At 37.0% G+C, this 23064-nt stretch overlaps 1 protein-coding gene across 1 annotated transcript in view; it reads left to right on the forward strand.

Annotated features, from left to right (window-relative positions):
• Positions 1–1544: 1544 nt before the first annotated feature.
• KLB (klotho beta) overlaps positions 1545–23064 on the forward strand; it is a 31208-nt gene continuing 9688 nt past the window's right edge. Inside the window, 2 exon segments of the mRNA XM_052642344.1 lie at positions 1545–2369; positions 21017–21527. Of these exon segments, the coding sequence (XP_052498304.1) occupies positions 1545–2369; positions 21017–21527 (1336 nt within the window).

Here is a 23064-nt window from a genome sequence, read left to right on the forward strand (position 1 = left end):
CTTGCCACTACTAGAGAAAAGCGCAAGCAACAGCAAAGACCCAGAACAGCCAAAAACAAATTAATAAACAAAATAATTTTTAAAAATAAAATCCAACGCGGGAGTCAGAAAGGCTTTCCAGAAGACGTACTGAAGTTTCGCAGAACGGGTAGACCAGAGCTAACTGAGGTGGGGAGAGCACATCTATGCAGAGAGCACACAGACCAAGGCACAGGGGTAGGAGCAATGGGTTTGTGCAGAGCTCATTCAAGGCTGTTACAGCTGCAGAGAAGACGGTTGCGTGTGGTTCAGATCGTGTGGTTGATGGATGAGAAATGAAGGTAAACATGTAGGCAGGAGCCAGAACTTAGTGTCTTCTATGCTAAATCCTTGCACCACTTTCTGAATAATCATCACTTTTCACATAGAAATAAGAGTGATGTTCATTGAGCACTTACTATGTGTCAGTGTCTATTCAAAGTGCTTTACATGTATTATCTCACAATAATTCAGGTAGTTGATACTATTATTATGCCTTATTGTACATGAAAAGAAACTGAGGTGCAGGAAGCTGAAAAACTTGTCCTCAGCCACACAACCGTTAAACTCAGGCAGTCTAACTGTAGAGGCCAAACTATTAACCGTTCTGCCTCTCACTAGTATGTGATGCTTCAGATTTTTAAAATTTTAACTAATGACCAAATAACCAAGGTCACTTGGAGGCTATAGGTTCTGTACAATAATTATTTCTATTTATTCTTATTCCAGACAATGCTCCTTAAATTTTTCTTTATGTTTTCATATCCAAAGGTAGTACACAGCATCACTATTTTCTTTTTCAGTGGTTTTTTTTTTTTTTGCAATTATTGTGTATTTATTCTTTAAGTGAATTTCCACAATAATTTTGTTGAACTAAAATTTAGGATCAGAGGACTTCGGTTAAAAGTGCATTAAATGTATAAATTAAATTGGAGATTATTCAGTGTTTCCACCCAGAAAGTGCTGTATATTTCTTCCTTCATTTTTTAATTTATAAATACATTTTTAAAATGTTCTTAAACAGTAGTTAATAAGATTATTCTTAAATGTGTTATAATTTTCATGCATGTATAATATCTTATGTTTTCTAATTCTTTATTATTGGCATATAGGAATGCTGTTTATTTGTCCATAAAATTGCTTTTTCTAAAATGTGAAACATAAAATTACCACTCAAAGCCTACAAAAATAGAAAAGGTATACTCTTTACTCAATAATGTCCAAAACATCCAGAAAAGATTTTCATCACTATCAAAGTCGACAAAGAAACTATGGCATTTCCTTCCTTGTTTACATATAAGTTATACATTTGAACTATTTGTCACTGATGCATTTCCATATAATTTTTCCAATAATAAGAGAGAAGGCAACATGCTGGTGAGTGCAATAGAGCCACCTCCCTCAAATTACGTTGCTCTCCCTGACCCATCCTAAGTCTCACAGTTCAAGCTAATCATTGACAGAGCTTTACAATCACAAGCTTTTATACTGAAGCGTTGATAAGACAGTCGAGCAGTTAGTGGCAAATGAAGCCAGGCTGTGCAGCATGATCTCCAGGGAATGAATGGATTTTCTTCAGCACCGATGAAAGAAACATACGCTATAGGAAAACAATGTCCAGCGGGGGACTGCCAAGATCTGTCATTCTGTCAGCGTTTATTCTCCTACGAGCTGTTACTGGATTCTCTGGAGACGGAAGAACTATATGGTCTAAAAATCCTAATTTCAGTCCGGTAAATGAAAGTCAGCTGTTTCTCTATGACACTTTTCCTAAAAACTTTTTCTGGGGCGTTGGGACTGGAGCATTTCAAGTGGAAGGAAATTGGAAGGCAGACGGAAAAGGACCTTCTATATGGGATCACTTCATCCAGACACACCTTAAAAATGTCAACACCACGAATAGTTCCAGTGACAGTTACATTTTTCTGGAAAAGGACTTATCAGCCCTGGATTTTATAGGCGTTTCTTTCTATCAATTTTCAATTTCCTGGCCAAGGCTTTTCCCAGGTGGAATAGTATCAGCTGTCAACCCGAAAGGTCTCCAGTATTACAATACTCTTCTCAACGCTCTGGTACTTAGAAACATTGAACCTATAGTTACTTTATATCATTGGGATTTGCCTTTGGCTCTCCAGGAAAAATATGGGGGGTGGAAAAATGAAACCATAATAGATTTCTTCAATGACTATGCCACATACTGTTTCCAGACATTTGGGGACCGTGTCAAATATTGGATTACAATTCACAACCCATATCTAGTCGCTTGGCATGGGTATGGGACTGGTATCCATGCTCCTGGAGAGAAGGGAAATTTAGCAGCTGTCTACACCGTGGGACACAACCTGATCAAGGTACTGTACAGCTGACTTCATAGTATACTTTCAGAATATAAAGAGCAGGAGTTTAAAAGAAACTCTATGAAAATGTATGTTTCATTTAAATAACTTTTTATTGAAATCAGCTCAACTAATTTTAGTCTAATGTACAAGTTCTACCTTCAGATTTCATACTTAAGGTAGTGCATGTTTTATTACTGTATTAACCCAAATATTTTCCTTAAATATTACACTTTTTAAATTAACTATTTTTAAATCTACAGCTATACATCAGAAAGTGAGAATATGAGTTTACTTTCACTCTGTGGAAAGCCAGTCCTTCATAAATTTAATTGTTGAAACCCTTTTTCTGACCATATGCAACCAATTCAGAACTTAATGTTAAGGCATAACCATTTCAAACATGTATTTGTTGTTGATATTGCTATTCTTAGTGATATGTAGCAATAATGAGGTAGATAAATGTTAGCTAATTGATAATACATATTAAATGCAAGAACTGAAATAAATGTATTCCACAGTTGACTTTGTGTTACATGGCAGAAAAGATGAGACTATTTGTTCTAGGAGTTAAAATTAAACTAGTAATATAACAACTGGAAAGAAAATGCTCTACTAAGTGTTTTAAAGGAGTATATTTCAAAACCTAGAGTTTATGTTGGGAAATGCTAAAATGATGAAAAGAATAGTGAAATGTAAACAAAATAATAGCTAATATTTATTGAGAGCTTATTATTTACCACAAATGACATTAAGCATATTATATATATTATCATATTTAATCCTCATAATAACCTTATGAACTAGGTCCTTTATTATCCCCATTTTAAAGATGAGTAAACTTAAGCTTAGTGAGATTAAATAAGTTGCCCAAGGTTACAGAGTAAAATGAGCTGTTGTGACCATGGAATTTATAAATTACAACATTATTAAACACAGAATATCTATATTAAGAATATTTTTAAAAGAGCAATCTTTCAGGAATTTTCAAGTTTTGTCTTATATTGAGGCTAATATCTAGAATCAGGCTTCACTTTTTAATCTAAATAGTTTACTTGGAAAAAATAAATTACTCTGGACACCTGCTACATTTTGAAAATGAAAAAAGCTTTACTAGTAGGGTTTCATAATGTGCTAGGAGAAGTAATTTGATGTTTTAATAATCAAATGTTAAATATATAGAAACAGAAAAATGTATAGGAACATAAAATTACTCCATGTCTAAATTTTCACATACAGAAATACCTGTTAACCCTTCTTTCCTTTTTGAACTTTTTGGATTATTGTACATGTACATTGCACTATGTTTCAGTCACACCTGCCCTTGCAGTTCAGTTAACATATTGCACTACAATCTCAAGGTCATTTATGTATCTTTGACTGTACTTGTATACAGAACAAATATTAATGTATGGGTATACTGTGATTTGGCAAATAGACCTCAAAGGGGAGAAAGCATACAGCTATTAACTATGAAGATTATGCATGTATATTTTAGAAAAATATTCCTTTTACTTAGTTCTTTAAATTATTAAAATAATACATGCTCATATAAATTGAGATATAAAGTGAAAAAGTTAAATTTATCCGTCTCTCTGCACCTGATAATCCCAAACTCAGGGAAACTACTGTTAGTAGTATCTCATACAGTCTTTATAAAGCTTTCTATGCAAATATACACATGTGCATATGTGCTTATTTAACCTTTTTAGAAACAAAAATATTCTAAATTGTTAAAAAGTTTTTGGTCACCTACCTGGAAAAATGTTAACAATTAGAATTATCATGAAGAATATGTTTCAGTGGTTAATTTAAAGCCCTAAAAACTATCTGATAAAAACACACAGAAAAAAAGTTTTAATTAACAGATACTGTTTCCAAACTTATTCTATCAAAGCTATATTTTCAGATATTTTTCATTTTCCTCTAATTTGAAATAAACTCTGTCTTTAACATAAAATTAGATAGTAAGATAAATTTTATTGTTTAAAATAAAAGGATTACATTTTAATTATTTTCCAAATAATTACTTTTATTCCTTTAAGTTTCTAAATCACTGACCTACATAAGGAGCATGAGGGGTCTCTTGCAATCAGTCAGAAAGTGAAATCTACTGCATAACCCAGTGACTTATAGCACCAGAGAGAAATCTCGCAATAGTTTGGCAGCCCAGGGTGAACTAGATTTTCTCATTTACCCCCTCTCTCGCCTTCCTTTAACATAGAAAAGATTCATTTGATATTTTATGTTGCAACGAAATATTTCTCCCTTGTTATGCCAACTTGTGACCCAGAAGAAGCATTTCTTTAGGCTTAGTTTTTTGTCCAAGAACATTTATTGAGTTAAAAAAAAAACTAATATAAAACTAAATTCATAAGTCATTTATAGACCACTTTATTCCCCAGTCCTCAGATACTGAAAAGATTTCACAGTGGCTCTTTGTAGCCTTTCTAGTTCCAGGATGATGTTGAAAGCACCATCTCAGTCTTAAATGTTCTGGTTTGCAGGAAACCTGAATGGTCTAGCCAGTCCTGAGACTGACCTGGAATCTAGATTTCACTTTATTGAATATCTGGGGATTACCTTAGAGCAAGCTAAGTCTGATACCTACTAATAGATCCACCACTCTGAGTTTTTAACAACATTTGGACAGAAAGAGGGTGCATTCTTCGGCCTTGACCATCTCTAAGCACTGTAATCATAGCTTTAAATATTTTCTATGATTTTTACAACAACCTTCCCAGGTACCTATTATCATCTCTGTTTATACAATGACATTTCTACCAAGCATCATGTCACTCCTTTGCATAAAATCCATTAGTGGCTTTCCAAAGTTTTAGGAATGAAGTCCCAAGTTTTCACAAGATCTTTAGGACACAGCCCCAGCCTGCATTTCCTCCCTCCTGTCCCCATCAGTGACGCTAACCCCTAGTACTCTACACTCCATAATAACGCAATACTAGGAGTGCTTTGTGAAAGGGAAACTCGCTCAGTCGTGTCCGACTCTTTGTGACCCCATGAACTGAAGCTCACCAGGCTCCTTTGTCCATGGGATTCTCCAGGCAAAAATACTGGAGTGGGTAGCCGTTCCCTTCTTCAGGGGATCTTCCTGACCCAGGGATGGAACTCAGGTCTCTCCTATCACAGGCAGATCCTTCACTGTCTGAGCCACCCTGGAAGCCCAAGAGGGTCTTAATTTTACGCTACCATTCCTCTCCACCGAGAAGGAAATGACAACCCACTCCAGTACTCTTGCCTGGAAAATTCCATGGATGGAGGAGCCTGGTGGGCTACAGTCCATAGGGTCGCAAAGAGTCGGACATGACTGAGCGACTTCACTTCACTTCACTTACTCCTCTCCACGCAGCCTCTGTGTGTGCGTGCTAAGTCTACCAGCGCTCTATCCAGCTAGAATGCCCTTCTAACTCCCTGCTTTATCCATCTAATGTCCTTCAAGACTCAACTTCGGCAGTCTCCACTGCTAAGTTCTCGACTCATCAGAGTTAGTGCCCTCCTGAGGGCTCCCATAATAAGACATGTTTGCTTCTGTCATAGCACTCCTTTCATGTGGTATTTTTCCATCTCCCTCGACTAGCCTGAGAGTTCTTTGCAAGGAGAGACTGTGTTTGATGTGTTTTACGTTTCCAGCACCTAATACAGAATATTAGGTACATGCTAGGTATTAATATGGAGAAGGCAATGGCAACCCACTCCAATACTCTTGCCTGGAAAATCCCATGGATGGAGGAGCCTGGTGGGCTGCAGTCCATGGGGTCGCTAAGAGTCGGATATGACTGAGTGACTTCACTTTCACTTTTCCCTTTCATGCATTGGAGAAGGAAATGGCAACCCACTCCAGTGTTCTTGCCTGGAGAATCCCAGGGACAGGGGAGCCTGGTGGGCTGCTGTCTTTGGGGTCGCACAGAGTCGGACACGACTGAAGCAACTTAGCAGCAGCAGCAACAGGTATTAATACTGTGGAATGAATGGTTTGGGATTTCTATCTTATACCTTGTAATCGAAGAACCAACCACAGGTTCAAAATTCGTATTTCATTGCATTCTAGCTAATTCTTGAAATATTGCTTATATTTATTCAGTGGTATGTTTTATGTTAGGATTCTTGGTTGCAAGAGATAGAAACCTAACTCAAGTTGACTTAAGCAAAAATGAGCAATTTCCTGTAACCAAATGACAGGGATGAATGGACCCAGTAACTAGGACACCCTCACAAGCCCTTTATCTTAGTCTCTCTTGTTTATTTCTTCTTGTGGGTTTGCCCCGCACTCTCCTTTGTAGAGGAAAGAGTTCTCTGTCCCAAAAATCAGGTTTTAAAATCCCAGAGACGAGATTCTAGCCTGTTTGGCCTATGCACGCATGCCTCAGAGCAGCAAAGCGCCAAGTTTTCATGTTAATAAAGGCAGTAATGGTATATGTTTTTATTCTATCTGTAAATCAACAAATATGCAAAATAATTTAAATATATGAATTTTATTCCCTTCCCCCACCTTAAAATGAAGTATTTGAGAGCCTCTGAGTAAACATACAGGGAGGTGGGGGATATGAGGTTGCTCATAAGATGGTAACTCCTTCAGTTTATTACACCACTAAATACTGCCAGCTTCTATGATAGTTCTGATCATTTCATGGCTTTAAGTTATTATCCATCATAGATGTGTACTGTTTACACAGTACCAGGATTTCTTAACCTGGGTGCTGTTGACATATTGGGCCAAATAATTCTTCCTCCATGATCTGTCCTGTGCTTTGCAGGATGTTTAGAAGCATTCCTGGCCTCTATCCCCTACATGACAGTGGCATGTTTGTCCCCAGGGTTACAACCAAAATTGTCTCCAGACATTACCAAATGTCCCCTGGAGTTGAGGGGGGATGCACAATTTCTCCCCCTTCCCTCCCTTGAAAACAACTGATTTAAAGCTATAAATTGTCAACTGGTTAAAGATATGAACCATAAAGAACAGTAACTTTGAAATACAATCAATATGAGGGACATACAATTGTCTCAGTTTTAGAAAATCACCTCAAAGAGATTTTCACCAGACTTGTTAAGTCCCATACACAGACCCTAATTTATAGCATATCAGGATGTTTTTCGATAACAAATGACGCTTTAAAAAATATTAAATGAAAAAAATAAAAAATAAAAAAAATAAAAAATATTAAATGAGAAAATAACATTGATGATTGTATCTAGTTTGGCTTTTCACACAGTGGGAATAAAGACTGTTCCTACTAGTTCTGTGTTATTTGTAAAATACTTGAAAGAGTTGCCCCAACCCATTTCTCTTATATAGTTATTTATGAACAAAACAATAAACTTACTTTTTGCACACTTGTTCTTTTTTAAGAGTAAAATTCAAGAATTCAGACGAAATGTTATAGAAGCAATATTATAAATATATTAATATTTATCCATTTTTGATGCCATAACTTTGTGTTTCACAAAGCATTACTTCATGGTGGCTTTTTGCTGGCTCGTTTGTATACCCAAGTACCACATGCATTATTATTTTTTCTTTAAAAATGTTTATTTTGAGGGGAGTCTCCAGGGGGTCTAATGGTTAGGATTTGGTGTTTTCACTGCCATGGCCCGGGGTTCAATCCCTGGTTGGGTAACTGAAATCCCGTAAGATGATTGGCCAGAAAAAAAGAAAGTGAAAAAAAAGTTTATTTTGAAAGGAAATCTTATATACTATTATATATGAAAGACCAGTGTTTTCTAATATCCTTAAATATATGACATTTAAAATAAAAAAATGTTCATCTTTGTTACGCCCAATATCACATTCCATACAAAAAGATATAAATGTACCAGCCTTGGAAAACCACAATGAATATGTACATTTTATTCTGTATTTGAGTATATATTCAGTGGGATTCCCTGTGGCTCAGAGGGTGAAGACTTTGCCTGCAATGCAGGAGACCTGAGTTTGATCCATGGGTCGGGAAGATCCCCTGGAGAAGAAAATGGCAACCCACTCCAGTATGCTTGCCTGGAAAATCCTACAGATGGAGGAGCCTGGCAGGCTACAGTCCATAGGGTCGCAAAGAATCGGTCACGAGTCACTTCACTTTCACTTTTTACTTTTTCAGTCCTAATACCAAACACAGTGTGTCATTTAAAAATATGTCATAAAATACACTTTCTTATGTAGTTAAAATAATTTTAGTAACATAAACCTATTCATTATTAAATGGGAAAATGCCAATATTTATCTTTATGTATTTTAAATATTCATATTTTATTTCCTGAATATTTTAAATTTATTTGAAATAAACTTTTCAGTACAATCTTTAATGAAATAGAATTACATAAAAGAAAATATAGATCAACACTTGTTTGTATACCACACGCAAATGATGAAATGATATCTTTAAATTCCTCAGGGGCTCAAGAGATTGCTTAATACTGTGAAAGAGGCTTTCAGGACAAGATACGTTGGGAAACTCTACTCGAGGTCAAGGCCTCACCAGTTTGTTCCTGAGCCTGGAATACGACTTGATTTATGCCCTATTTTTCCACCTCTTTGAGGAACTCTGTCTTCGCATTTATTGGCGTCATTCCCTCAGAGAAGGTCACACAAGTCTGCATATGTATTAGGTATTCAATAAATAATTCAATTGATTATTTCCTATTTAAGGAAAATCTGCTTTGCCCCAGAAAGGATTTAAAATTGTAATTGAATAAAAGTGGCTTCAGACGCACACACACACACTAAACCAGATACTGGCATAAACATACTGTCTTTTCAGAACATGCAAATTCATTGTGTATACCTGCTTCTGTTAAAAAGTTTACATTGAAAGCCCATCTCAAAACAAGGTGCAGAATGTTGACAGCTCTTAAAACTGAGTGATGTGTTTTCAGGGGTCATTATACTATCCTTTCTGCCTTTACGTGTTATGACAATTTTCACAATTAAAAGCAAAAAATAAAATAAATAAAAATAAAAGCAAAGAATACATAAGTAAGAAAGTAAAGAGATTATTTTGTATTTTGAAAAGAAAAGAAAACAGTCATCTTTATATAGTACGCTTCTTAAGGGTTCTGTCAAAATTCCTAACCAAAATTTAGTGCTAAAACTGCAGAAACAGCTGTGAAAAAGCCACCATTCACATGATTTATAGCTAAGCCTTCTTTGGCAACAGACGGCTGCAACTGTTTTCTTGAACAAGAAGGCTGCCCTGTTTCATAGACACATTTAAATAGATTAAATGTCATTTTTAAACCTCTTCAGCCCAACCTCCCACGAATATTTTGAAAACTAAGCATAATATTTCAAAATGGAGTTTCTAGCAGGAGTACTTTTTAGCTTGTCTTGGTTACAGAGAAGCAAAACCTCCAAGGATCATCTGAAATGGTTTTCTCCATGGGAAAAAAAAAGGAATTCTTAAAAGCTCCCTTGTTAAAGTTGGGTTGCAAGACAACAACATATCAAAATTAATTTTTGTTAAATCTGCTAGCTAAAAAACTTGCCCAAGCTTTTCTGTCCATGAGAACATTAAAAAAAAACTAACTTGCTACCTTCCACCACTTCCCTTCTAACACCAAAAACAAAACAAAGGAAAAATAATACAGAAATGGGATAAAGGACAGAAACTGGTTTTAATTCTTAAAATGGGCACTTGACACAATTATTACAGATAACTTTTTTATGTTCTATTATACTATTCTTAATAGCTATTATGATAAAACTATTTTATTGCACACCTATTATTGTGTCAGAAACTACTAGGTTGCCATTTCCTTCCCCACTTTTCATATGTTATCTCATTTAATTTTTACATCAACCCTGCCAGGTAGGTATTCTTATAGGCATTTTATAGTTGATGAAACTGAAGCCCACAGAAATTTGTATTTTGTATAACTGTGAGATTACACAACTATACAAATGTCTTTTTTTCAACTCACAATAAGAATAAGTGTCAGATCCAAAATTTAAATTTCATCAGTCTGAATACAAGTTAGCAAGTTAGCTGACGTGAATCAGCTACCTAGCCTCAGCAAAAAAGACCAATTTACAGCCTACAACCTCATGGCAGCCACTTGTGTTGATGCAGACTTGATAGATATTTGACTTCACTTTGCCTATTTAAAGACCAAAACAATCTAGCTATGTGTTTTATTTGTCCACAAAATCTATGAACAGTTTATCCCTAACTCATGCGTTAATCATGAGGTTTATTATTTGTCCCATGATTTTAATTTTTACTTGTCAAAACTTTAATGTCCCATTAAAGTGCTCTTTACTCATATATGTGTGCCTTTGGCAATATCATCTAAAGTTTAAAAATGTTAACATAATTATTCATTTAATTAGCTAATGCATGGTATATATATAACATTATATGCACACAAATATGTGTGTGTATATATACATATATATAATATATATTTTTTTTTTGCCTCACTGAGCAGCTTGCAGGATTTCAGTTTCCCAACAGGGATTGAACCCGGGCCATGGCAGTGAAAACCCAGAATCCTAACCACTAGGCCACCAGGGAACGCCATAGTACGTATATTATAATCCCAACTCATCTTTATTAGGACCTAAGACACGTCTAACAAGATACAGGAAATAGTGATCAAGCAAGTTAAAAATAGTATTCTTATCAATGTTTCTAATCAAATTTGAATACAAGGTTAAAATAGCTTTGGGATAAGAATTGCCAAAGAGTTTCAATAACCAGAATACCATTGTTTGACAGAACAGTCTAGTAAAAAAACTATTTGTAGAGGACAGTTGGTATTTTAAAACCTTCAAGAGACCAGTGTTTACCTTTTCTAATCATTAAGTAGAAAAACTTATACTTCAGTGAATGATTAACAGGTTTAAATAAATGTAATTATAAATGTTCAGAGAATAACATTGGGATCGTATTTAAACAGCTTGATTTGATGTGAACACTCTCATACATGGAAAATTAGGCCCAACTGGAGATCAAAAATATTGTAACTAATGGAAACAGTGAATACAATGAAACTATGAACTGAGGGAAACATGTACTAGTTTACAATATAACACGTGTCATTTAACTGCATGCAAAAAATCTTACTGAGAAAACTCATATTAGAAAATAGTTTATATTGAAAGAAAAGGAGTAGTTAAAATTATTGAACATTAACAGTGATTCTGTTGCTGAAAAGCAGAGGGACACTGAGAATAGACTAGAACCTTCTAACTTACTAATCAATAAATAGTGAATCACAGAAGTAATGAAATTGACTTCCTGGGTGATCTAATAGTACTACCTAAAAATTGAGGGGGCCTTGAGGCTGGTGAAAACCAGGACCCTTTAGTATTTTGGAGGAGTCCATTCATTGGTTCTCTATAGCATCATAGCTTGACCCGAGATTCTGTGACCGAGTCTTAAATAAAGGGTTGGGTTTACCGTTATCAGTTCATTTTACATGGTAATCACATGTTATTGTATGCTTCCTTGTTTTACCTTTAAATATGAACGTGTTATTCTGGAGTGAAAAAAAAAACTAAACATTCTTTAATATAGAATGAAATCCAGAAGAACAGAACTTTTTATGTAAGTCACTTTTTTTAAAATTTGAGACTTTTGAAACTTCAGAGAAAGTGAAAAGTGATAGCACAGAGCAATTAAATTCACTGACAGGAAACATGTTTCAACCTATTCTCTTGACTTCTTAAAATTTCAAAATAATGCATTTTTACTACAAAACATTTAAACAATACAGAAAGACATAAAGTTAAAAATGAACAGTCTTCTCTTTTCTTACTCCCTAAATCCATACCTCAGAACTAACAATGCTAGCAGCTTGTTCAATGTCAAAATATATTTCTCTATATATATAAGCCTACACATATAGACATTTTTTAAAACTTTGAATCATATTATTACATTAAGATTTTGTTATCATTTCTAACTAATTTTTCTTCTACTTCTTTCTGTACTTCTCTCTCCTACTAGAGGTTATAGGTCACCTGAAGGCAGGAGCTATCTTGTTAATATTTTTTTCTAAATGCCTACTAAAGTGGCTTGTATTTGTTTTCTCTTTGTATTTGTATGTGTGCATTTTTGTTGTTTTGTTTTTAAGCAGGATATTGGGAAAAGTTTTCAATTAGCAACGATCACACTTTGGATAAATTTAATTGGCTACAATACTGTCACTGTGCAAAGCTGCCTTGTTTTGTTAAATAAGTGTTTATAGACTTGAATTTAAGCAATTAATCACCATAATGAACGAAGTGTGAAGGAAAGGATAAAATAATAGCCATGGGTTGAAGGAAAGCAAGAAGTAAAAATGATTTTTCTAAACTTGCTTTTACTGTTGTTTATAATTTCTTTAAGGGCAAAAAAAATAATTAAGCAGAACAGGAGGTAATGCTGATGAACTTTCTGTTTGGGGACTGAGATGATGTCCCAGCTGGTAAGACTGGATGAAAAGTGAAAGTGAAAGTCATTCAGTTTTGTCTGACTCTTTGTGACCCCATGGACTATATAGCCTATCAGGCTCCTCTGTCCATGGAATTCTCCAGGTCTGAACACTGGAGTGGGTTGCCATTTCCTTCTCCAGGGGATCTTCCCAACCCAGGGATCAAATCTGCTTCTCTCGCATTGAGGGTGAATTCTTTACTGCTGAGCCACAAGGGAAGTCCTCTTAAAGTGTTCCTGGCACCCCCTGTCACATGTCTTTCTCAGTGTACTGCCCCTCGTTTTTGAGCCATGTCTGTTACATACTCCTTGCATTTACACAGCCTGTTCAATCACCTTTGAGTCTAAAATATAAATGTCTGTTTTGAAAGCACATAGTTTAATGTGCATCATGTCCAGAAATGACAGTGACCTAGAGGTTGAAGGATTTAGCTCTCATTCTAGCTTTGCACTAACTGAGACGTTGGGCAAGTTACTTATTTCTTGTGCTTCAGCATCTTTTCTGTAACAAAGAGTTTTAAAGAATTAGACCGAATGATCTCTAAAGTCCATCTTCTACCTGTAATTAGCAGGCAAGAACACAAAACTTGGAGCAATACAGCCTCAGCTTAACTTATGAACAAACCACCTAACCTCTCTTCCCTTGCTCTCTTATAAAATGGGAATAATAATAGTACCTACCTCTCGAGATTTAAATGAGGACTGTAATGAGATAGGACATGGAAAGTAGTTAGAATAGTGCTTAGTATCTTTATTGACTGAACCACAAGTGTCTGTTATTCAGTCACAAAGTTGTGTCCACTCTTTGCAACTCCATGGACTGCAGCACGCCAGGCTTCCCTGTCCTTCACTATCTCACAGAGTTTGGTCAAACTCATGTCCATTGAGTCAATAATGTCATCCAACCATCTCATCCTCTATCGCCCTCTTCTCCTCCTGCCCTCAATCTTTCCCAGCATCAGAGTCTTCCAATGATTTGGCTCTTCTCATCAGGTGGCCAGAGTATTGGAGCTTCAGTATCAGTCCTTCCAATGAATATTTGGGATTGATTTCCTTTAGGATTGACTGGTTTGATCTCCTTGCTGTCCCCTGGACTCTCAAGAGCCTTTTCCAGCACTACCAAAAGCATCAGTTCTTTAGTGCTCAGCCTTCTTTATGGTCCAACTCTCACATCCATACATGACTACTGGAAAAACCATAGCTTTGACTAGACGGACCTTTGTTAGCAAAGTGATGTAGGAAAACTATGGCAAACCTAGACAGTGTATTGAAAAGCTCAGTATGTTTAGCACTAGATATATGTTTATTTTTACTACTGTTTATATTATAAATTTTCTGATTCTGCAATTTAAACACTTTTCTATTTTATCATGAAAGTCACTCACCTTTAAGGAACTATTTAATTAAGACTTGTGCAAAGATGATGCTGTGCTAAGTGCTATGCAACCAAAGCATCCCTGCCCTTTCAGTCTAACACTGACAATGGTGTACAGTTCACCATCTTTAGTCAAGACAGTCAAGTGTAAAAATGGTTCCTAAGGGATTCATTTAGCCTCTGACAGCAGTGAGAACAATATCCAATGTCAACATTGCCAGTTCTAGGAAAGAGGGGAATTACACATAAATGTCACATGCTGTACTAGGCACTTGGACAACAGCATGGTTTTCTGAAAATCCCAAATATGCTGGTAGGTCCTCCATGAACTTTCTACATGATCCTAAATTTCAGACCCGTATATAGATATTTTATTCTCAACAGGCAAGAGTGAGACCCTCATTCTAAGACTATTTAGTTCTTTTAATAACCAAGTGCAGCAGAAAGAAAATGTAATTTTAAAACAGTCTGTCGTGGTTCATGTCAAATGGCCTTTCCCCAAGATTCAAATTTAGAACTGGTGGGACACAGAGAAAACCGGATGGTTTAGTATAGTGTTCAGAGAGGCCTGGGTTCGTGTCCTGGCTCCATCACTATTCAGTCTCTTTAACTTCAGTTTCTCCTCTAAAGTGGGAAAAATAAAAGCTGCTCTGCAGAGGCTGTATTATCAACAACGTATCTCAGGTCACCAGCAAACTAGCTGATCCATAGTGGGCATTCAGTCAACAAGTATTCTATGCCAGGCTCTCCCCTGAGCATCTGTTTGTAAAACTGTGAACAAAATAGATACAGTTAAGAACCCTGTAGGCCAAGAGTGGATCTATGTTGCCTGGGCCTGAAATTTACATAAAGGAGAAAAAAAGCAAAACAAAGTCATAAATACAAGTGTTGGTACAAAAGTAAACATCTATTTAGAATGAGAAAAATATTACAACAAATTACTGTAGTAATTGTAGTCTTAGAGATTCAGATTCCTTATTTTCTGAGGTCTCTTCAAGGAATTTATCAGAAATACTTAATTAGAAACATTTCCAATTACTGTCTGGCTCCCCACCCCACCCAGGACATTTCATGGGGACTCAGGCCAGTGAGGAGCCCTGAAGTTTTAGGTTCCTTAGGTTTCCAGCCAATCTGCCTTTGTGGCAAGCCCCAAAGTGGTAGGTCTTCTTTTTACTTTTGTAATAATTACATTATTTGTAATTTTCAGAGTGGTTTCTATATTGACTATCTTTAACTTTTTATTTCTAAATTCTGAGGAAAGGCTTCAAGTCTCCAACCCAGGCCATTTTGGCTTCAGTTATGCTTGGAGATACAGTCTTTTTGCATGAAAATATTACTAACAGGATCACTATTGTCGATTTAATAATAACAGAAAACTTAAAATATCATTCTGCCTTCTGCAAAGTTGGCATGCATATATTCTCCTTGAGCAAGTAATCTGAACTTCAATAAGGTACCAATTTACTGATATTGATTTCTTCTAAGTGCCCGCCTAATATCTGGAGAAACCTACAGATGCTTCACTTAATAGATTATTGCCTTTATTCTAAACCTTTTCTTCTTTGTGTTGCCAGGCTTAGATTCTGGCTCAGGCATTAGTTTAATCTAGTAATATTATAATTGAAATTAGAATTCTGTGACAATAATAGGACCTATTTTTGCAGGAACAAATATATTAGTTTTTACATGACTTCTATGGGGAAATCCTGACACTATGCAAATTGATAACAATCAATGATTTGTAAGAATAAGTTGAAGATATCATGATTGAAAAGAAAATAGGAGGAAAATAATGAATTTTAACATGATCTGTGTTACTCCAACCATACAAAACATGAATTCAAACCATTAGAAATAAAATGGGTAAATATTTTATGAAAAGTAATAACTTTTGTTAATATTTAAATTCTCTCCTAAGAATAATGAGCATAAGATATTGTTTCCAAGAGAGTTTCAAGATTGTCCAAAAAATAAGAAAATAACAATCACATAATATATTTTTTCACATAATATATTTCAAAGAAATAATAGTCATATAATCTTTTAAGCAATGAACTATAAAGTTGACACATCTTAAGCACCCAATAAATAATGTGGAGTGAATGAATATTAAATAATTTAGAAGAGCAGGATTGTAACTAATAGAAAACTTGATACTTAATATAAAGAAGTGCTGGGTAAAAATAAAAAAAAATTTTTTAAGTGCTAGGTAAATGAAAAAATGAATCAAACGGAAATTAATTCTAGCCCAAATGGACAATGAATAAACTCAGTCAGCAGCAACAAAAATAAATGAGGGCAAAACTGTCGGCCAGGAGCCTTGAGAGTTCAGGGAGTGCCATCTGCGAACACTAGTATGCCCACACAACTTCCCAAAGCTGTTCTCCACAGCAAGTTAATTAATTTTCAGCTTCCTCCTTTAAAGTACTTTAAATTTAGGTTTCTGTGGTTTTCATAGGTCTTTAAGTATATTACCTGTTCTATCTTCACAGTAATTCTCTGGAATGTCTATTTTTAGCTCAGTATAATGAAGGAGGGACCTGACTGCCTCTAGGAGGGAAATGACTTACGCAAGACCTTAAAGTTAGTTAGTAGCAGGGCCAGTGCCAAAGCCTAGGCATCCTGCTCTCAAGATCCAGGTCCTGCCCCCCGTGGTACCACGTAGGTGAGCAGCACTTACATAGCATCCTGACTGCCAGTTATCCCCCAAAAGAGCAATCAATGATTCCAAGTAGATGGCTGAAAAACAGCCACACTGAAGGACAAAATGTATGCAAAGCAATTTGGAAATATGTAAAGGTATTTCAAAAAACAGATAGCTCATTCCTGGGTTTTTATTAAAAAAAAAAAAAAGGAAATAATTCAAACAAATTAAAAGCTATATGACCAAAGAGAGTCATTACATTATTTATGGCAGAAAGGAAGGAGGAAAGGGTGTGACGGAGGGAAGAAGGAACGAAGAGAGAGAAAAGAGAGGGAGGAGGAAAGGAGACAGGAAAGGAAAGACAAGCTAATTTTTATCAAAAGAGGGAGATGACTAAGGAAATCATATTTCATCCAACTCATACTGTTAAGGTTATTATGAAAACTAAAAATAACATGGAAAATGTTAGAGTGACTTTAGCTGAGAAATATATTTTGAAAAGCTGGGAGGGAAACAGAAATATGGAAACAATGTGCTCTGTGGAGTTTTAAAGTAAATTTTCTTTAATGGTGCTAATACTTTATTAAATATCTTTAACAATAAACAAGTTTAAAGTTCACATGCAAATATTTCAGCCAAAATGTGACTAAAACCGTGCACAGATTTGAACATTTAATTTTTGACCAATGATTGGGCATTCCTTAAATACAGATACGTGTGATGTACCAGGTTTCTTCAATACATGCCATCCAAAGCACTGCCTTCCATTTGTGTCCCTTCCATCATCCTGACCCTAACCCCTTCTTCATCTTTGTTTCTAAAGTTGTCCAGCTACCTTATTTGCTTCCTATCATGCGTCTGGACTTCCAGTGGCATCAGAGAACTTCTATGTTAGATTAGAGGAGGGAGCAGAATGAGATATTGGGCCCCTGGCTGTCTCTGCCTGCTATCTGCCTCAAAAAGAAAAAGCAGACTTCTCCTTTAAGCTACTGAATCTAAAGAACAAAGGTTGAAGCTCCCTTAAATCAATCATTCCAAAGGTAGATGGCCTTGTACAAGAAAGAGGGTAACCTTGGAAAATCACAGAATGACGGTTGTGCAAGGTTGCAGGGCCCAGGTTGCACTCCCCCCACCAACTGTGGTCCAGTTTCCCCAGCAGACCTCCTTTCTGAGAGTTGGACCAAAGCACGCACATAGATATTCCAGTGTCATCAAGAGTTATGTCAAACTCACTCTTTTGGAGCAATACTTTTTACCTGGTTACTTGGCAAACGGGATCAAGTTATAACTATAAATACTGCACAAAGAACCTCCCCCACATTCTCCACATGAGAATGGAGAGGCTCTCTTCAGCCCAGAGCAAAGATAACCCTAGATACCTTGATAGCCTATGCAAATAGCAGCAAAGGTGAAAGAGACACTGTGAAACACCAAGGTCACCTTGGGCCATAACAAAATGTGTATATAGCATGTGTATCTAGATATATGGAGAGATCTATTTTTCCAGAAAACTTGCTTGGAAAACTACTGCAAAGATACATGTCTGCTTTATCACAACTTACATCATCTTTTGTTTAATCACTGAAATATGCAGTAGAATATTTATTTCAAAGAAAATTCTCCCTTGTTTTTTCCTATTAGAGCTGATTAATTGCTGTTGGGACTGGTTTAATACATTATACAAATTTCAACTCACTTTCCCTTTAGTGTCTGATGACATCATATTTGCCAGGCAGCTACTTTATGGCTCAGAATCTTACATGTGTTTAATGCTTTTCAGTTTACACATCAGAGGTGCACACCCACCCACAGGAGGCATACTACTGATCACTGGGGCTTTTATGGATGAAAGCACTGAGGCTACCAAGGGATTAAGTGATGGATTAGAATAAGCAAAGAATGTCTCCCTTTGAATTCTAGCAATGCACAATTGCTTTTGTTTCAAATCAGGAAAAATGCAGTTAAGACCCACTGTGATTCCAGCCCCAGAAAAGTCTGGAGCAGCTGAGACCACTTCAGATAGAGTCTGTCCCAGGCAGTACTGAGAGTTCTTCCAGAAACTGCAACCTCAGGTTGGAGGCAGGGGAGGAGGTTACAGCCTGAAAACTTTTGTGAGAAGAATATTCTTTAAGGATCTTTAGGAACATTGGGATGCTTGCTCAGTGCTCCCAGAATCTTCCAATGAAAACTGAGTAAGAACAGGTAGATAGAGGTAATAGCTGGAGGCATCTCCTTCTTCAGAAAATCTTTCATGAAATTGTTTAATTTAGCTCTTCTTGCATAAAGCAAGGAGACATCAGTTTTGAAATCCTCACCCCTTACATTTATGTTTATCTCTCCCCACCCTAACAAGATTTTATGGAGCATTTTTAATGTCCACAGGATCTATTAGGATTGAATCGTTGTTCATATTTTATTGTTTTTGACCTACAAAAAGGCACTTCTGGATAATTCAACCCAATATAATAAAACATCTCCAGTGAGCAAAAGGAAAAAAAAAAAAAAGCAAAGGAACAGATTGAAAGCTGACTTTGTGGGTTAGAAGCAGTAAGGGTTTGTGCTCTTGTTCTAGAAGCACCCAAATAGAGGAGAAATTGGCAGATTTAGGAAGAGACAAGAAGAGGCAAGCAAGTCAGGTGCTGAGAAGAGGAAAGGAGAATGACTACATAAGGATGTACAATAGACTACATAACGCACATCAAATGTGCATTAATTTTTTTAAAACACCATCCTTGTAGAGAGGGGAACAAAAAGAAGCAAATGTAGAAAAATATGGGAAGCCTATTGAAAATGTGTTCATTTCCCCAGGAAGTTCTGGCTTCCCAGGACAGGAAAGAGACCTTGGGCATTAATCTGCCTTGTGTGTGTGCTTAGTCGCTTCAGTTGTGTCCGACCCTTTGCAATCCCATGGACTATAGCCCACCAGTCTCCTCTGTGCATGGAGTTCTCCAGGCAAGAATACTGGAATGGGTGCCATGCCCTCTTCTAGGGGATCTTCCTAGGGATCGAACCCAGATATCCCACATTGCAGGTGGATTCTTTACTGTTTCAACCACCACGGAAGCCCTTAACTGGCCTAGAGCCGTTAATTGGAATCCTTAACCTTTGGTTCTCCTTCTGATACACCTCATGGTTCTTTACTGGCTTAATTTACTGTTTTATTTTATGTGGTGCTATATTTCTCTTTCACACATTTTAGTCTTATTTTCCCATTGAGATCATTGGCTTCTGAGAGCAGGTTCCTGTGCTATTTATTTCAGCTTCTCAAGGCAAGGCAAGACAGGCATTCATTGAGTCAGCACTCAATAAGTACCTATTAAATAGATTAGAGACCGATCATGAGGCTCTGTTTTAAGTGAGCTCAACTGGAAATGTAAACTCCAGGGGGACCAATAATAACATCCATCTTTAGGCAGTAGCTCCTGGATGCTCTATTCTATGCTACATAATCAATATATACATTAGCCCTGCATCTGAAAACAACTTTACAAAGGGGATTATTATTTGTAACTTCATTTTACAGCTGAAGATACGAAGAGATTTCAGAAAGTTTAAGTGACCTGTCAAAGGCCACTGTAGCTTGTACTTCAACTTGAAGCCCAAGCGTGCTGACCCCAAATCCTACACTATTTCCACTGGTTTTCTGTTTTGTACCATGCCTGCCACCCTTTTGTAATAACAGTAATAATAGCTAAGGCTCATATAGAGGTTACTCTGTGCCAGGTACTCTCCTAAAGTACATTAATTCATTCGAATCTTACAATAAGAGGTGAGCTCTGTTATTATCCATTTATAGAATTTAAAGGCTGTGTTATCCTGCATTTCTAACTTAGTGCCAAAAAATTCTGTAGAAGAGTGAAAGATCACTGCTCCGAGTCTTTTTATGTAGAGGAAAAAAACCCTGTAATCTACATAGTATCTCACCTGCATGCAGCCCCAAGAAGCCCTGGAAGGGAGACAGGGAGAGAAAAAGTAAGATGGAGCTTGGACAAGGGCTCTCTGCCTGCCCCTCGGTGATCTTACAGGGGAGCATTTAAGTTGGAAGCACGGAGGAAGTGAACAGAGTGCAGACTCCGTAGTTATCAGAGTTCTCTGGCAGCTTTCCCCTCCATCACCCAGCAATTCATTAATTTATCCATGAAAATACCTTCTACCAGCCAAGTCACAACCTTGTGAGTAACAGCAATAAAGATTAACAATATTTTCTCATTACTAGGCTCATTCGAAAGTTTGGCATAACTACGACAGAAATTTCCGCCCACATCAGAAGGGTCAGCTGTCAATCACATTGGGATCCCATTGGATTGAACCAAACAGATCAGAAAATACAATGGATATACTCAAGTGCCAGCAATCCATGGTTTCCGTGCTCGGGTGGTTTGCCAACCCTATCCACAGGGATGGCGACTATCCAGAAGTGATGAGAAAGCAGTTGCTCTCCATTCTACCTCGTTTCTCTGAAGCAGAGAAGAATGAGGTGAGGGGCACAGCTGACTTCTTTGCCTTTTCCTTTGGACCCAACAATTTCAAGCCCCCCAGTACTATGGCTAAACTGGGACAAAACGTGTCACTCAATTTAAGAGATGTGCTAAACTGGATTAAACTGGAATATGGCAATCCCCGAATCTTGATTACTGAGAATGGCTGGTTCATGGACAGTCACGTAAAAACAGAGGATACCACAGCCATCTACATGATGAAGAACTTCCTCAACCAGGTTCTTCAAGGTTGGTCGTACATTAGCTCAATTAAAAAAAAACTGTTTCGAATACTTTTGCTATAGGATATTTAAGGTCACCTTTGAATAGGTTGCTGGTATTGTTGGACTTTTCTATTGTGCAGTGATGACAGAATTTTATGTTACTCTCATGTCCCCTTTTTTTTCAGTTTCATGTCCTTTATAAATGAGTTTGAAAGCAGAATAATTTTAGGTTGTAGATACATCCTAATTTTCAACAAGGTGCTGCTTCATTCCTTCAAAAAGAACATAATACTAAAGGAAAATGAAAAGAAAGTGTTAGTCACTCAGTCGTGTCCAACTCTGTGCAACCCCATGGTCTGTAACCCACCAGGCTCCTCTGTCCATGGAATTCTCCTGGAAAGAGTACTGGAGTGGGTTGCCATTCCCTTCTCCAGGGGATCTTCCTGACCAAGGGATTGAACCTGGATCTCTTGTATTGCAGGCAGATTTTTTACCATGTGAGCCACCAGTGCTAAAGGAGACATGTCCAAAGTTCAACAGTTTTAAGATGCTGAAAGCTTTTCTTGATTGTGGTCCTTTTACTCTATCACATGACTCGATGATGAGAAGTCTGAATACCGGGAATGAGCCATGAATGGCTAAGCTGAACAATTTCTATTGTTCCTGGATATTTCTCTAAGCCCTGCTCATCCTCTCATTCCTTTTCCATTACTCAGGGAGTGACATCTGCAGGTGGCTGATTGAAATAATGGAGCTCTCTTTGGAAAAAAAAAGAAAGAAAGAATGGAGCAGAAGATGAGCTTTGATTATGATGGTTCTGTCCCCTACAGAGTTGGGCTCCATTTCTCTCCCATATAAAGGAATTCTCGGTGGCTCTTTCTACAACTCTATAGCTCTCTTTAGAAGTCACAAGCTTGAAGGGAATGCCCTGGGGATTCAGTGGTTTGGACTTCGTGCTTTCACTGCCAAAGCATGGATTCGATCCCTGGTCAGGGAATTAAGGTCATGGCAAACTGCATGGAGTGGCCAAAACAAAAGTCACAAACTTTGAGAAAAAAATCCCCGGTTCTGTAGAGAGTGTTCAGGGAAGGTCCCCAGGGAGAGCAAGACACTAGTGTTCTAACCTGCAGGAGGATCGCATGGAACAGAGCTGTGCCAGGCCCAGCCCCAGGGCTCGTGCACATGGGGGCCTCCAGAGCAGAGAACTCTGCCCATAGTGCCTGGGCAGAGGTGGTATCACTCCCTAGGCATTACCATTCCTGCTTTCACAGGGCCCTATGACACCAAAGCACGAGACCCAGGGCCTGTTGAAACATTTATCTCATTAGAATCTCTTGACATCAATTCTCCCTTTTAGGAAAAGAAATTCTGTGATAAAGCTCCCAAAGTACAGAAAGGAGACATTTCCATGAGAAAATGAAAGCTTTTAAGAACAAAAGTTCATGTTTGATTGAACCATTGTTGTTTTTATTGCATATTTAATTTTTACCTAATTCCTAAACGTTGTTAAATTTAAAGCTAGAAAACTTCTGAAAGATCATCTTTTTCAATCCTGTTTTTAC

Source organism: Budorcas taxicolor, chromosome 6 (assembly GCF_023091745.1).
Source record: "Budorcas taxicolor isolate Tak-1 chromosome 6, Takin1.1, whole genome shotgun sequence".
NCBI lineage: Eukaryota > Metazoa > Chordata > Mammalia > Artiodactyla > Bovidae > Budorcas > Budorcas taxicolor.